This window comes from Gopherus evgoodei, chromosome 5 (genome assembly GCF_007399415.2).
Source record: "Gopherus evgoodei ecotype Sinaloan lineage chromosome 5, rGopEvg1_v1.p, whole genome shotgun sequence".
NCBI classification, from domain to species: domain Eukaryota; kingdom Metazoa; phylum Chordata; order Testudines; family Testudinidae; genus Gopherus; species Gopherus evgoodei.
In genome coordinates, this window is record NC_044326.1 from 131,211,943 (window position 1) to 131,226,098 (window position 14,156).

Consider the following 14,156-nt stretch of genomic DNA (forward strand, 5'->3'; position numbering starts at 1 on the left):
ACCAGGCACCTCTCACAATCCATAATTTCAAACATTCAGGAAAGTTGGGGTGCTCAGGAGAACAAGTTCAAGGAAGCAACAATGCCCTTGCTTCCCAATGCGGACAAATGGACAAAACCATTCTGTCCTTTGGTGGATGTGCTGCAGGGTTTGCACATGCTCAGCAAAACATCACATTGGAGCATCAGGCAACATACAAAAAGCAGATGAGACATAGGATCAGTTTGAGGCCAAGTCAACCAACCACCAGCAGGTAGGACATGAGAGAGACGGCAGCTTCCTGGTGGCCTGTTGTAGCATTAATAAAACAAATGGGGTTACATTTTACTCAGACATTATGCAGGGACTCTGGCTGCAGCGGGAAACTCTCAGACGAATTAAAAATGGAGAAAACCCCAAATGGTTAAAAAAGAACCAGCTTCAAAAAGGCAGATCTCTGCTCTTAGATCCTGATCCAAAGTCCACCAGGAAAGACTTTAATTAACTTCAGGGCGCTTTGGATCAGCTTATGCAATGATCTCAAGCCTGAAAAGAAGGGAAAGGGAGACTCAAACGACACACTTGGTTTCCTCACTGAAAATTAGTTTAACCAATCCTGTCCATATTAAGTGAATGGAATGGCCTTTAAATAAAGAAACTGGAATTGGAATTGGTGAAAAACTCTAGATACACCAGCTGTGGATCTGGCTATCCCAGCAAATCTCCACAGCCTCAACCTACACCAGTTTACCCCAGCTGAGGATCTGGTCTTGTTCCTTATAACAGCATCAGAAGCGGAAATTTCACACTAGAGCTACAAGGGGAGGCTGTGGGGTTTTGGTTTTATAGCAGTGCTTTCCCCATCTTAGAGACTCAGAGGCTAGATATGGAAAATGATCTAGTACGTTGAAATGACATTTTTGAAGTTTCTCTTGTGGAGCTTCCTCTCCACTGTTCCATCAGAGAGATCGGAGATCACCTCGCTGGGAAATGGACTGGGGCTTGGGTCCCAGTGGATCCTCTGACGTGTGTGTGCAGTTCTGGCCCTCTGCACTCTTTCTTGGGCTCCCTGTCCAGGCTGTCCCCTTCCTGGTTCCACTGCAGCATGGGTCTAATGGGTCAAGGTTTCATGTTGCCAGGGTTTCTGCAGCCCATGTCTTCCACCAGAAACATTCCCAGGTGATTCCACAGAATGCAGGGTTACTGCCCGCAGAATGGCCGTGGGGCTGGTGGAAGATGATGTGTGTCCATCTGGCTCTAATCCACAGCTCTGCAGCAGTGCATCTGAAAGGTCCAGGAAAAACCAGTAATGCAGCTGCAGAGGCAGGGAATCCACATGGATTTTGTGGACACGGGACAATTTGGACCAAACAACAAATCCAATATCTAGCTGCACTTGCATAGCTTAAAACTCAAGATTCCTCGTCTGAAGAAAAGCTGAAGATTATGTTCAGTTTCTTAGAGACAAGCCCCTGTATATGCTGCAGCAAGCCGGGCCTGAACCCCACGGCAACACCTTTGGTTCTGTAGTACTCTGATGTAGCAGACAAATTCTGTTACAGTCTCATTAAATAACAGACAGGTTTTAAATGAATGAACTCTGAAAATGAATATTACACTCAGACCAGTCTCCTTGGTTTTATTTATTTTAAATTAAATTCCATTTTATGTTCTAGTTTTCAGTATGCAACAGATCTCATTTTTAACTGACTAGCGCAGCTGCATGGGAAGGCGGAAGCTAATTATTTTGACAGCCAGGTGCAGGGCACATCAGTCTTTTGGCAGCTGGGGATGCAGTTTGGGATTGTGGAATAAACATTAACTGGATGTTTCTGGTAAAATGATCAGCAATGGAATTAGTAATGTTTCTATTTAAAGTGTCATCTGCAGGTTTCAGAGTTAACAGGCATCTGAAATGAACGAAGCCATTGTTACCACTCAGAGGTAGTATTTCAGGTTGACTATGGACTCAGGAAGACAGTACTGAACAGGTGTACACTCAACTATCCTTTCAAAGTGGTAGTCACAACCATAAGGGCTGGAAACAATTACAGTTAAAACAAAGATTCTGAAGCATGATTCTAGGGTATGTGATAGATTCAGCAACAAATACCATGGCTGCATAGTAGACAGGGCCTTGGTTAAAGGTTTAAGATGCTCTGTTAGGGGTATCTCTGCACATGGAACATACAAAGGTATCTATTGTGTTTGTGTACCAGGAGTACCTGTGTGACATGGAGCTCTTTAACTCTAACGTTTACAAAATACTTATTAGAGAGACAAGGTGGGTGAGGCAATATCTTTTATTGGTGAGAGAGCCAAGCTTTCAAGCTTACCTGGCTCTGAAGGATCTACGTAAGCTTTAAAGCATGGCTCTCTCACCAACAGAAGTTGCTCCAATAAAAGATATTACCTCAACCACCTTGTCTCTCTCATACCCTGGGACTGACATGGATACACCACTGCATAGAAAATACTTATGTAAGATACTGGCTGCATTTACCAAGATTACTTGGGAATGTGGAGGAACACATAGGAACATACAGAACATGGATAACAATACATATGGACTTCACTGAACTTAAGATACCATGGTTATCGATATCTAGATGCCTTATTGTATTTACAGCTGGGCAAGGTTTTTTGACCAAAACTTTTTTGGGGGCGATAAATGCAGATTTGGTGCCACCAAAACATTGCAATAATTTGTGTGTGGTTTTGCTGAATGGTTTCAGCTAAAAAAAAAAAATCTTTACAAGTAAAAATCAAAACACTGATTTTTTTCAAAATGATTCCAGTACTGTTATGTAGCCTTAGATAACTGGTGTATTCTGTTGAGAAACTGATTTATTTCATTTATTTCCAAAACAAACAAAAAATCAGTTTACACTATATTAAAGCTACAAATACACATTATTGCCATCATATAGCTGGCATCATGAAGCTATATCTGTGAAAACTGAAATACAGAAAAATAAAAATCTCAAAAATAAACATTGCCGTGATCAATTTTAATTAGAAAAACTAAAAATCAAACTCTGTCAAGCCCAATCACAAGTGACGAGACAAGAAGATCATTGCATTAACACAATTTAAAATAGACACTATCATCCTGCTTAACCACAAAATCTAACCTCTAAAAGAGCCAAAGCGCTTAATTCTCCATCATCCCAGTTTGGTTTGGCAAATCCACAGCACAAAACAGCCCTTGTTTTGGTTTCAGTTTCAAAGTCCGTATAAAGTCATGTTCACGCCAGCACAGCTCTCACTATCAGAGCGTGGGAGCACAATACATGCATGTTTACCAGTAAATGACAAATTAACATGGGCAACAACTGCAACAGATTTGCCTTGCTTTACAGCTTTGCCTCTGCCGTTAATCTCAGCCTCAGCTAGAAGCTATTTACCATTATCTTCTTTGGGAACTGAATGTCTGTTTTTATGGGACACAACTATACAACTGGGCCACACAATGTGATCAGGAAATACAGCTGATGCATCTCTATGCTGAATATTTGTGACTTTCTAGCAGGACCTTTATAATCCACCAGGAAAGACTGAAATATTTTATGAGATGCTCTCACCTTTTTCCGATTTCCGCAGGAAGTAGTAGGAATTTGCGGAACTACCGCATCCCATGATCTCCAAACGATGTTTCTATGGGGTTGCAAATAAATACATTATCATCAAAATCAAGTAAGCAGCACTAGAAAGAGCATTCAGTCAGAATCAGGATGAATGCCCTGTGTCCCAAGCTGCTGGGAGACAATCCTGAATATATTAATACTCAGTAAGGTTCAGAAGCCACAGCTTTACAGGTGGTCTTTCTTGAATCAAGTATAACCCTGACATCTAATTTTCCCAACATACTGTGCATCTGCACACAACCTGGGATGTATTCTTTCGGCATGGTCTCCAGTTTGATTGTTCTAAGTTTCAGGTCAGATATAGGGAAGGAAATTTTGCAGGTATTTTGTTTTTCAATTAAACAGAGATGTTTTAGAATGTTAGGTACCTACATGACAAGTCTGTATTATGTGCCTAAAACAGGTACAGCATTTAGGTATCAACATATTGATGTAGATGGCTAACTTTAGGCTCCCATGTTTAAAGAGTAGGTAACCCACAAGACTAACTGGTCTGAACCTTGGTTTGATTTATAAAAAGTGAAAGGTTGTTAGACAAATATCTATGCACCCTAGATCGTATTTTATGATTTGCCTAAAATTCAGACCAAATAGGTTTGTCTGAGGCCAGTCAGGATCACAAACACGCCATGCAATTAGATCATTTTCACCTGGAAACAATGCATATTACAAGTGTCCATTCAGAAATTCAACCCGAATGGTAGGGACACTAATCAGAGGTGCAGATAAATGACAGGATGTCTGAGATGAGCCTGGAAGCAGGAAAGATGGGTTGATAAGGTGGCTGGAGGCAGGCATTTCCTGTGTATGCATGGGGTGGAGTGGAGTGGACGGATCAGGTAGTCCACCAAAAGGTTAACTACAATAAAGTTAATCAGAACAGGGCAATTAAAGGAATGCATTCTCCTTGCACTGAACAAGTTTAGTCATTTCTAAATATGAGATGACAACTGTATGAAATTATACATGGGACTTCTCTTTGGGAGTTTGGGGATGTCATAGCCTGAGAATGATGCGAGGCGAGCCCCAAGCACACCATGTCGGCAAGCAAAGCCTTTGTATGCGTCTTACACTCCCCTCCCTTCATCAGGACCTGTCCCAGGTCAGAAACATCTGACATATTACAATAAATATTTCTGAGACTGCACTACATCATTCATTCCATTGGGTGTCCGTGTTTGCACACACACATAAGCATGCCCTCTCCCTAAGATATATCCCTAATTATGAGGAATTAAAGGACAGGGATGGCATTTAAATCTATTTGCTATATCACAGCGGGAGTAGTGGCAGGTCTAAAATAAACAACAAGCTGCCATAAGAAAATAATCAGCTTTGTTAAATAAATATCGCTTTTCTTCACCTTCTGGTTTTACTCCTGGGGGTATTACACCATCAATGAATTGCTTGGATCCCAGCCACTCTCTTTAATTCTCACTATTGCCAAGGGTGCCGAGACAGCACCCAGCCAGCACACATTTTAGGAATCAGCCACATTTTGAAATCTCTCACTCTGGGGAACAATCAAAAAACCAAGCCAGTGGGATTCCTTTTTCATCATTCAACCTGTCATTCATTTTGGAGACCACAGACACAGCCTAAGAGCTCATACTCCTTCCAGGTACGGAAGAAACTGGAATGAGCAGAGGAGTCCCGAAGGCTAACACAGCTAAGGTATTCCTGTCCATTCCTTCTGAGACTGGAGGGGATGGAAGATGCATTGCTTTGGTTTGCGATAGAAGGCGGCAAGTTTAGTACAAAAGCTTGTGGGACAGGAGCCTATGTTTTAGGAAGCTGCCATGAAAGAAGCATGGACCATGTCTGTCAGCAATATTTCTGCCAACCTCTCAGCCACCTACATTCAACTTATGGTGAAGCATTGGTCACAGACAGCACAATGTGAAAACTATGGGGTTTACTGTCAACAGGGTTCTTGGGTGACAGAAAGATGGCAAGGAAGGAGAAGCAGGGGGTGGCAGGGAAGGACCTGACTGAGGGGTAAAAAAGGGAGAGATTCATAGTGGGAGTGGCAGACCAGAACTCAACTAGTTTTGAAGAGCACGGAAATCATCTGATTGGGTGGGGAGTGGGGTGCTTTTCCTCCTAGCTCTAGAGCAGTGGTTCCCAAACTTGTTCCGCTGCTTGTGCAGGGAAAACCCCTGATGGACCGGGTCGGTTTGTGTACCTGCTGCATCCGCAGGTTCGGCCGATCGCGGCAGCCAGTGGCCGCGGTTAGCCACTCCAGGCCAATGGGAGCAGCTGGAAGAGGCGCAGGCTGAGGGACTTACTGGCCACCACTTAGTCATTTCTAAATATGGGATGACAACTGTATGAAATTATACATGAGACTTTTCATTGGGAATTTGGGGATGTCATAGCCTGAGAATGATGTGAAGCGAGCCCCAAGCACACCATGTCAGCAAGCAAAGCCTAAACCGGCCCAGCCCGCCAGGGGCTCTCTTTGCTCTAGAGGAAGGGGGCCCATCATCTTTCCCTCTCCATGCCCTCTGCACCTGCCTCCCGAAACTGGCCACGTGCATTCACAAACACTAAGGGTAGGTCTACACTACAGGATTATTCCAGTTTTACAGAAATTGATTTTTGGAAACAGATTGTATGAAGTCGAGTGCATGCAGCCACACTAAGCACATTAATTTGGCAGTGTGCGTCCATGTACCGAGGCTAGCATCGATTTCCGGAGCGTTGCACTGTGGGTAGCTATCTCATAGTTCCCGCAGTCTCCTTCGCCCATTGGAATTCTGGGTTGATATCCCAATGCCTGATGGGGCGAAACATTTGTTGCAGGTGGTTCTGGGTAAATGTCGTCAGTCAATCCTCTCTCCGTTAAAGCAACGGCAGACAATCATTTCACACCCTTTTCCCAAGATTGCCCAGGCAGACGCCACAGCACAGCAACCATGGAGCCCGTTCAGCCTTTTTTCATTGTCACCGTATGTCTACTGGATGGTGCTGACAGACACAGTACTGCAGCACTACACAGCAGCATCCCCTTGCCTTTTTCAAGTTAGCAAAGATGGTTACCAGTCATATTGTATCATCTGCTGCTGTCATGGGTGCTCCTGGCCGGCCTCGGTGAGGTCAGTCAGGGGCTGCTGTACAAAAATGGGAATGACTCCCCAGATCATTCTCTTCTTTAAGTTTTGTCTAATGGAGAGCCAGTCCTGCTTAGAATATCAGGCAAGCCTACTAAAGAACCAGAGAGGCAAATGGCCGCTCCGGGTCAGAGTCCCAGATATCCCGCAGAAATGATGAGCTGCATGCCATTCTAGGAGATACCCCTGCAACAACCCCACCCGTTGCTTCCCTTCTCCCCCACCCCTCCTGGGCTACTGTGGCAGTTATCTCCCCATTTGTGTGATGAGGTGATAAAGAATGCAGGAATAAGAAACAACACTGACTTCATTGCAAGCAAAGATAAAAGGGGGGAGCGGAGGGCAGTTGGCTTACAGCGAAGCACAGTGAACCACCATTCTGCACTTGCTCAGCCTATAGCTGGAAATGGGACTCTGTGACAAGCACTAGGATAGAAGCACAGGCAGGACTGAATCTCCATTTGTGTGTGGGCCTTTGGTTGACACTGGTAAAATACAAAATGTCCCAGGATATGTATGCTGGGGGACAGTTCTAAATGGCAGCTTAATTTTTTTATTTGCAGCAAATGCAGAAGTCTAAGTATCTGATTGTGAGCCCTGGTAGCAAGGAGTAGGCTGGGGTAGGCGCGACCGTGCGGTGCTGCTGACTGGGAGAGCAGCCTGAGGCAAAAGCCTCCAGCTGGCATGATATTCCAGGCAGGACTGAATCTCCATTAGACAAAACTTAAAGAAGAGAATGACCTTAAGTCATTCCCATTTTTGCCCAGGTGCCCCCGGCCAACCTCACCAAGGCCAGCCAGGAGCACCCACGGGACGACAATGACGGATATCAGTCCTGCTGTACCATCTGCCGTCTGCAAGGCAAGGCAAGGGGATGCTGCTGTGTAGCACTGCAGCACCGCCTCTGCCAGCAGCATCCAGTAGACATATGGTGACATTGAAAAAAGGCGAGAAACTATTTTTTTCCTTTGCTTTCACAGGAGTGTGTGTGTGTGTGTGGAAGGGGCTGATGACATATACCCTGAACCACCCGTGACAATGTTTTTGACTCTTCAGGCTTTGGGAGCTCAGCCCAGAATTCAAATCATTTTCGGAGAGTGAGGGAATTGTGGGATAGCTACAGTCGTCAGTCGCTCCTCCCTCCATGAGCGTCCATTTGATTCTTTGGCTTTCTGGTACGCTTGTCTCTGCTCCTTAAGTTTCAAGCAGCACTGTGTTAAGTCCCTGTTGTGGCCTCTGTCCACCATGGCCTTGGAGATTTTTCCAAATGTTTTGGCATTTCGTCTATTGGAATGGAATTCTGATAGAACAGATTCATCTCCCCATACAGAGATCAGATTCAGTATCTCCCGTACGGTCCGTGCTGGAGCTTTTTTTTTTATTCTGGGACTGCATGGTCACCTGTGCTGATCAGCGCTCCACGCTGGGCAAACAGAAAATAAAATGTAAAAGTTCGTGGGGCTTTTCATGTCTACCGGGCCAGTGCATCTGAGTTCAGATTGCTGTCCAGAGCGGTCAAAATGGCACACTGTGGGATAGCTCCCAGAGGCCAATACTGTCGAATTGCAGACACATTATGCCTAATTCGAAATTGCAATGTCGATTTCAGCACAACTCCCCTCGTCGGGGAGGAGTACAGAAATCGATTTTAAGAGCCCTTTATATCAAGTAAAGGGCTTCGTTGTGTGGACGGGTGCAGGGCTAATTCGATTTAACGCTGCTAAATTTAAGGTAAACTCGTAGTGTAGACCAGGCCAAAGTAACGATGCCTACAAGGCGTTGCAATAAGAGGGCACGTGCACAGCTTATTCTCACCTACATATGAAAATCCAGTTCCGTTCTGGTGCCATGAACGGTGCAAAACCACTGAAGTGAGAGCTGTGCAAACAGCAGCTGTAAACCCAGCATTAAATCCCCACCACCATGGGGCCTTGGGGAAAAACTGCAGAGAGGAGACAGCCCTAGACTCCAGCTAGCAGGGGCAGCAGCCACCAAACAGGGACCCCTGGACATTCCAGTCTAAACTGCACTATTTTCTGTCTCTCCCTGCCCTGTGCTGATTGCAGGAGCACCATGGGGTGGGGGGGATGCAGTGGTACCCTCCTGCTATCCTGGGGAGCCCTGACTGAGCTGCACGGTTGTAAGTGAAGTGGGGTGCTCTGAGAAGAGCCTCACCCTCACAGGAGAGCCGTGACTGGTCCACAGTGTTGTCAGTCAACAGAGCTCTGGGTGGGAGGGGACTCCCCCAATGAACCAGGTGAGAGGGGGAGGGGGTGGGTCAAACAGGGACTTCCCCTCCGCCGTCCTATCCCTTTCACATGCCTCCTCCCCATGACCCTCCCACTCTCTCTGCAGGCAGGGGCCATGGACCTGTGATTGAGGGGAGGGGGCACTGCCAGGTGATTTAGGGATGTGTGGAGGTAGGAGGCACTGCTGGGTGCCATAGGAAAGAATCACAACAAATGTAACACCAGCACCAACCCGGGATGCACCACAGAACGTCCTCCAGTTGAGAGTCAGCTTTAATCCCAGAACGCCGCCCTGGAAAACATCCTCCCATCTAATCCTAGACATCGACTCAATTTTACTGCCAGGGCCAGATCGTTCCTCCTGGGTCTCCTCCGCTGCCTTGTCTCACGTGACCTCAAAGACAAGACTTTACTTCTGGAAAACTACAGCTCAGTCAAAAACATAGCAACATGGGATCTCATTTCTCCGCCTAGTTGTGATGTTGTGTTGTTGTTATTTGTATTACCAAAGTCCTAGGCCCCCTAGTCCTGTGCAAGGACCTGATTGTGTTGCACAAACACAGAAGAGACAGTCCCTGCCCCAATGAGTTTACAGTTTAAGTGCATGGAGACCATCCTAATAATCAGATATTAAAAAGCAAAGCAACAGTGATAAAAAGCTGAACAATGACCAAGAACACTCACCTACTCTTCAAACCAGAGCCAAACAGATGAAAAAACACAAGACAAAGAAAGAACAAAAGCACCAAATAATGACAACTGCGTTGCCTGTCAGATTGAGCCAGTCAGCAAAGCAGCACAAGTTACGTCTTCGTAAAAAAACTAAAACATATGCACAGTGCCACTTCCCTGCTCAGCAGTCTTGTAACCCTTTGTCATGGTATAATTCCCCACTCTGAACCTTAGCGTCCAAAAGATGGGGTACCAGCATGAATTCCTCTAAGCTTAATTAACAGCTTAGAACCTGTAGTGCTGCCACCAACCAGGAATTCCAGTGCCTGGTACACTCTGGTCCCCTCAAGACCTTGCTCGGGGAACCCCAAGACCCAGACCCTCTGGATCTTACCACAAGGAAAGTAAACCCTTTCCCTCACCGTTGCCTTTCCCAGGCTTTCCCTCCCTGGATTACCCTGGAAGATCACTGTGATTCAAACTCCTTGCATCTTTAAACAGAGAGGAAAATGCACCTTCCCTCGGCTTCCTTCTTTTCCCCTCCCAGACTCTCCCTGAGAGAGAAAGTAATCCTAACACAGAGAGAAATTAGCCTCTCTCTCCCCCTTCCCTCCTTTCTCCCCACCAATTCCCTCGTGAATACAGACCCTGTCCCCTGGGGTCTCACACCAGAATAAAAAAAAATCAGGTTCTTAAACAAGAAACTTTTAATTAAAGAGAGAAAAACAGTAAAAATTATCTTTGTAAATTTAAAATGGAATAGGTACAAGGTCTTTCAGCTACAGCCTAAGTATACAAGTACAAATTAAAATCCTTTCAGCAAAATACAAATTTGAACTCCTTCCAGCCAAATACACATTTGCAAATAAAGAAAACAACCATAAGCCTAACTCGCTTTATCTACCTAGTACTCACTATTCTGAACTTTTAAGAGCCTGTATCGGAGAGACTGGAGAGAAACCTGGTTGCACGTCTGGTCCCTCTTAGCCCTCAGAGTAAACAACCACCAAAATCTAACAGCACACACAAAAACTTCCCTCCCTCAAGATTTGAAAGTATCCTGTCCCCTGATTGGTCTTCTGGTCAGGTGACAGCCAGGCTCACTGATCTTGTTAACCCTTTACAGGCAAAAGAGATATGAAGTACTTCTGTTCTATTAACTCTTACTTATCTGTTTATGACACCCTTGCACTTAAATATAGACAAGACTTGCAAGAGTCCACACCTCCTATCAATACAACATATATACTCCGCTGTTGGGACAGGAATCAAACTGAGTCTATAATAGATCTTTGTTTTGGAGTGACGATTCTCATCACTGAAAGAACAGCAAAGAATCCTGTGGCACCTTGTAGACTAACAGACGTTTTGGAGCATGAACTTTCGTGGGTGAATACCCACTTTGTCAGATGCATGTCTTTGTTTAATCCTGAGCTGATGGTGTCAAATTTGCAGATGAACTGAAGGTCAGCAGTTTCTCTTTGAGTCTGGTCCTGAAGTTTTTTTGCTGCAGGATGGCCACCTTAAGGTCTGCTATAGTGTGGCCAGGGAGGTTGAAGTGTTCTCCTACAGGTTTTTGTATATTGCCATTCCTAATATCTGATTTGTGTCCATTTATCCTTTTCTGTAGAGACTGTCCAGTTTGGCCAATGTACATAGCAGAGGGGCATTGCTGGCATTTGATAGCGTATATTACATTGGTGGACGTGCAGGTGAATGAACCGGTGATGTTGTGGCTAATCTGATTAGGTCCTGTGATGGTGTCGCTGGTGTAGATCTGCACGTCCACCAATGTAATATACGCCATCATATGCCAGCAATGCCCCTCTGCTATGTACATCGGCCAAACTGCAAATTTGACACCATCAGCTCAGGATTAAACAAAGACTGTGAATGGCTTGCCAACTACAAAACCAGTTTCTCCTCCCTTGGTTTTCACACCTCAACTGCTAGAACAGGGCCTCATCCTCCTGATTGAACTAACCTCATTATCTCTAGTTTGCTTGCATATATACCTGCCCCTGGAAATTTCCACTACATGCATCTGACGAAGTGGTTTCCATTATATACAGGGTTTACGGTTTGGTTCATAGGCTCTCAGCATCCTCACTATACAAATTGCTCCCGCACCCCTGGATAGGATAAGGGGGAGTTGGAATAATCGGGATTCTACTATATTACTAAGTAGTGGGACCATCTATGGAACGTGGCCAAGCCTGCTGTAAAAAGGAAGATGTTACCATGTCATCTACAAACCACCAACAACTACAAATTAAGATTTTGCAATAAAAAAAAACAAAAAAAGATTAAAAGTCCAACAACAAGAAAAAATTAAAGGTAACTTACACTAAAGACCCAACAGCTTGACTTTATCTCCTGATAATAAACACACACATTCCACTGTTTGCAGTAGAATTGGATCCAGACATAGGCTAATAAGGGTTGTTATGTTTTATAAACACAGTCATCTGCACATGAGTAGCAGCTGGAGTGTTGGCAAAGAGAACTGCACTTAGAAAACACTGTGTCTCACACAGCTGATAGCGAAAGAACTTTATCAAGGTCCCCTTCCCCCCACAGGAGTTATTTAATAACTATCACACAAGACACTGCTACAAAGAAAGAAGAAATAGAAAACTTACCTTGTCCCCAATCTCTAGTTTAAAGAAGAATTTATTTGGATAAACACTTCAAAGCTCTCTGTTTTTTTGTTTTTTAACGTGGTTTGTTGTTTGTGCGTGTTTGCACATATGTATATAAACAGCCTTTGACGCCCAACATGATCAAAAGTCTCTGAGATGATTTAGTTGTACAGTCCCATCTGAGGCTTTAAAATGATGAACGAGCTACTCCAAGCATATCTTCCCCTTAGCCACTCTGTGAAAATTCCCATTTTCTTTTGCAGGTCCAGCATGAAGCATATGTGCTGGTCCGCAAAGAGAGCACAGACCTTATGATTTATTTACTGCACAGTTGTTTTGAGAAGCTTTCAAAGCCTCCCCATGTGACACAAAAGGCAAGAGATCTGAAATGGATTAGGATTACTGGCAGAGATTATGGATGGGAAATGTAGCACGCCGGCCTCTCGTGTCTTAACTCAGCAACCAGCTCTTATACACCGTCCTGCTGCCTTTTGTTACATGAAAAGTTTCTCTGGGGGAAAAGTTCCCACTTAATCCCTACTTTGGAAGGAAAGGTCCCTTGCTCAGGTCAGGATTTTGTAGTGCAGAAATAAAGTGCAGGGGACATAGGCAAATTAAAACCCAAAAGAGAAAGCTCCCAGTTCCTGGAACTGCAGAATGGCTTTGTCTGTTCCTTCTTTGGTTCCTTTTAGGATTAATCAGACAAAAAGCTTCAAAGTAATACAGATGCCATCAGCAGATACCCTTGCTAGCACAGGGGTTGTTAGCTAGAAAATTCATAGTTGACTTATCTTGTCTGGGACCACTATGCTTGCTGGGAATATAATACCGTTTTTAACCAAATGTGAATCCCAGTGGACGCAGTTCTGCATTCCTAGCTAAAATCTAGATTCGGAGAACTGGAAAGGAGCCTCCTCCACCATCCTTGTATATGGCAATTCTAAAGGGTTCATCCTCCACATAGATGCAAAAATCCTTATTGTGGTGTTAGAACTAAGGATGCTGGGGATGCTGCCACACGCCCTGGCTTGAAGTGGTCTCCATCCTATGCAGGGTTGACAGTTTGGTTCAATGGCTCTCAGCACCACCACTATATATATTGTTCCAGCATCCCTGTACTGAATCCCAGTGAATTTATGTCATCTTTCCCTGTGGCAATCCTCTGCTTAGGAAAAGTAATGAAAAGACTGCCCAAAGAAACCATTATAAAAGAAGTCACACTGTATATGCAGCAGCAACTCTTTGGTACTCATGGGGCCCTGTTACACTTGGAAAAAGAAAAACAAAAATCAACCAAACTCTAAAATAAAAAAAAAGAAAAAGAAAAAGAAAAGGTACTTGCACAAACCATTTACAGCAGTTACCCTAAAGGCAAATTAAAACAGTGGAGTTCAGTTGTTATTAGTTGTTCATGAGTAATCAAACTGCTGCTGGGTGTTTGTGAAGACTGTTTGCAACAAACCACACTGACAATTGCTTGCATAAACTATTCAGTGGGTACTTACGGATGACAAATATCTGCAAAACCAGGATCCATTTGCAAACAGGTAAAAAAAAAAAAGCTATATTTACAACAAATGTTACTCGCAATGAGTAATCTGATCATATCTATAAACTACAAAGATTCCACGCCAGATCCTTAGCGAATGTAACTCAGAAGACCTCTAGGAAAAGTCCATAGATCTATGCCTATTTACAACAGCTGAAGATCTGGTTCCCCAGCTTTGGGTGTGGCTATTATGCAAAGATATGTGAATGAGAGAGAGGCTGCCAGCTCTATAAATTAAAGTGACGTAGATACGGAATTAAGAAATCGGTCTGGCTTCCTTTATTCCCACATTCTTCCTGGAACCC

General features: G+C 44.3%; 1 protein-coding gene across 4 annotated transcripts in view; it reads right to left on the minus strand.

The window, feature by feature from the left end:
• Positions 1-13,949, minus strand: part of PPEF2 (protein phosphatase with EF-hand domain 2) — a 42,916-nt gene extending 28,967 nt beyond the window's left edge. For 2 of the 4 annotated variants that reach the window (XM_030565159.1, XM_030565160.1), the window contains exon 1: positions 3-951. Coding sequence is in view for 3 of the 4 variants with exons in the window: in XM_030565160.1 (XP_030421020.1) it covers positions 3-35 (33 nt within the window). In the remaining variant the exon portion in view is untranslated. Of the gene's footprint in view, positions 1-2; positions 952-3,563; positions 3,637-4,276; positions 4,344-13,807 lie in introns of those variants that run through there. The other 2 variants (XM_030565158.1, XM_030565157.1) reach the window with 2 other exon arrangements.
• Positions 13,950-14,156: the final 207 nt, after the last annotated feature.